This window comes from Fukomys damarensis, unplaced genomic scaffold (assembly GCF_012274545.1).
Source record: "Fukomys damarensis isolate Sample0158 unplaced genomic scaffold, DMR_v1.0_HiC HiC_scaffold_39, whole genome shotgun sequence".
In the NCBI taxonomy this organism is placed as follows: Eukaryota; Metazoa; Chordata; class Mammalia; order Rodentia; family Bathyergidae; genus Fukomys; species Fukomys damarensis.
Window position 1 is genome coordinate 111,693,990 of NW_022900951.1, and position 455 is coordinate 111,694,444.

The 455-nt window shown below is 48.4% G+C and overlaps 1 protein-coding gene across 1 annotated transcript in view; it reads left to right on the top strand.

The window, feature by feature from the left end:
* The window catches only part of LOC104848625 (zinc finger protein 449-like), a 5,808-nt gene that overhangs the window by 4,352 nt on the left and 1,001 nt on the right, over nt 1-455 (top strand). The window contains exon 4 of the mRNA XM_033760510.1: nt 252-429. Coding sequence (XP_033616401.1) covers nt 252-429 — 178 coding nt within the window. The remainder of the gene's footprint in view (nt 1-251; nt 430-455) is intronic.

Consider the following 455-nt stretch of genomic DNA (forward strand, 5'->3'; position numbering starts at 1 on the left):
CTGTGCCTGTTCTCTTTTTTTTTTTTTTTTTTTTTTTTTTTTTTTTTTGTACCAGGGATCAAACTTGGGACCTTGCACTTGTAAGGCAGGCAGTGGGACTCCTGAGCTAAATCCCTGGACTGCAGGGCTCTCTTTGTACTGCTTGTTACTTCTGAGTGAGAAAATTCTAGCTGTATGTCCAGTTGGTCTGGAGAGGGACCAATTGGTTATGGTGTTTTCCCAAGTTTGACATGGCTGATGTACTCTTCAAGGAACTGATGCCATTTGGAATGGTATCACCACTACCAGCAATTAGCCCGGAGCCACCTGCACTGCTGTTAATGGGACAAGTCCAGGAGTTCCCAGTGCCAGGACCCTGGAATCCACAGGCGGGCCCGCGGGAGCTGAACTGCGGTGAGGCTGACAAATCTCTAACCTTTCCGGACCCCGGTAAGTAGAGCATCTTCTCCCTGTTC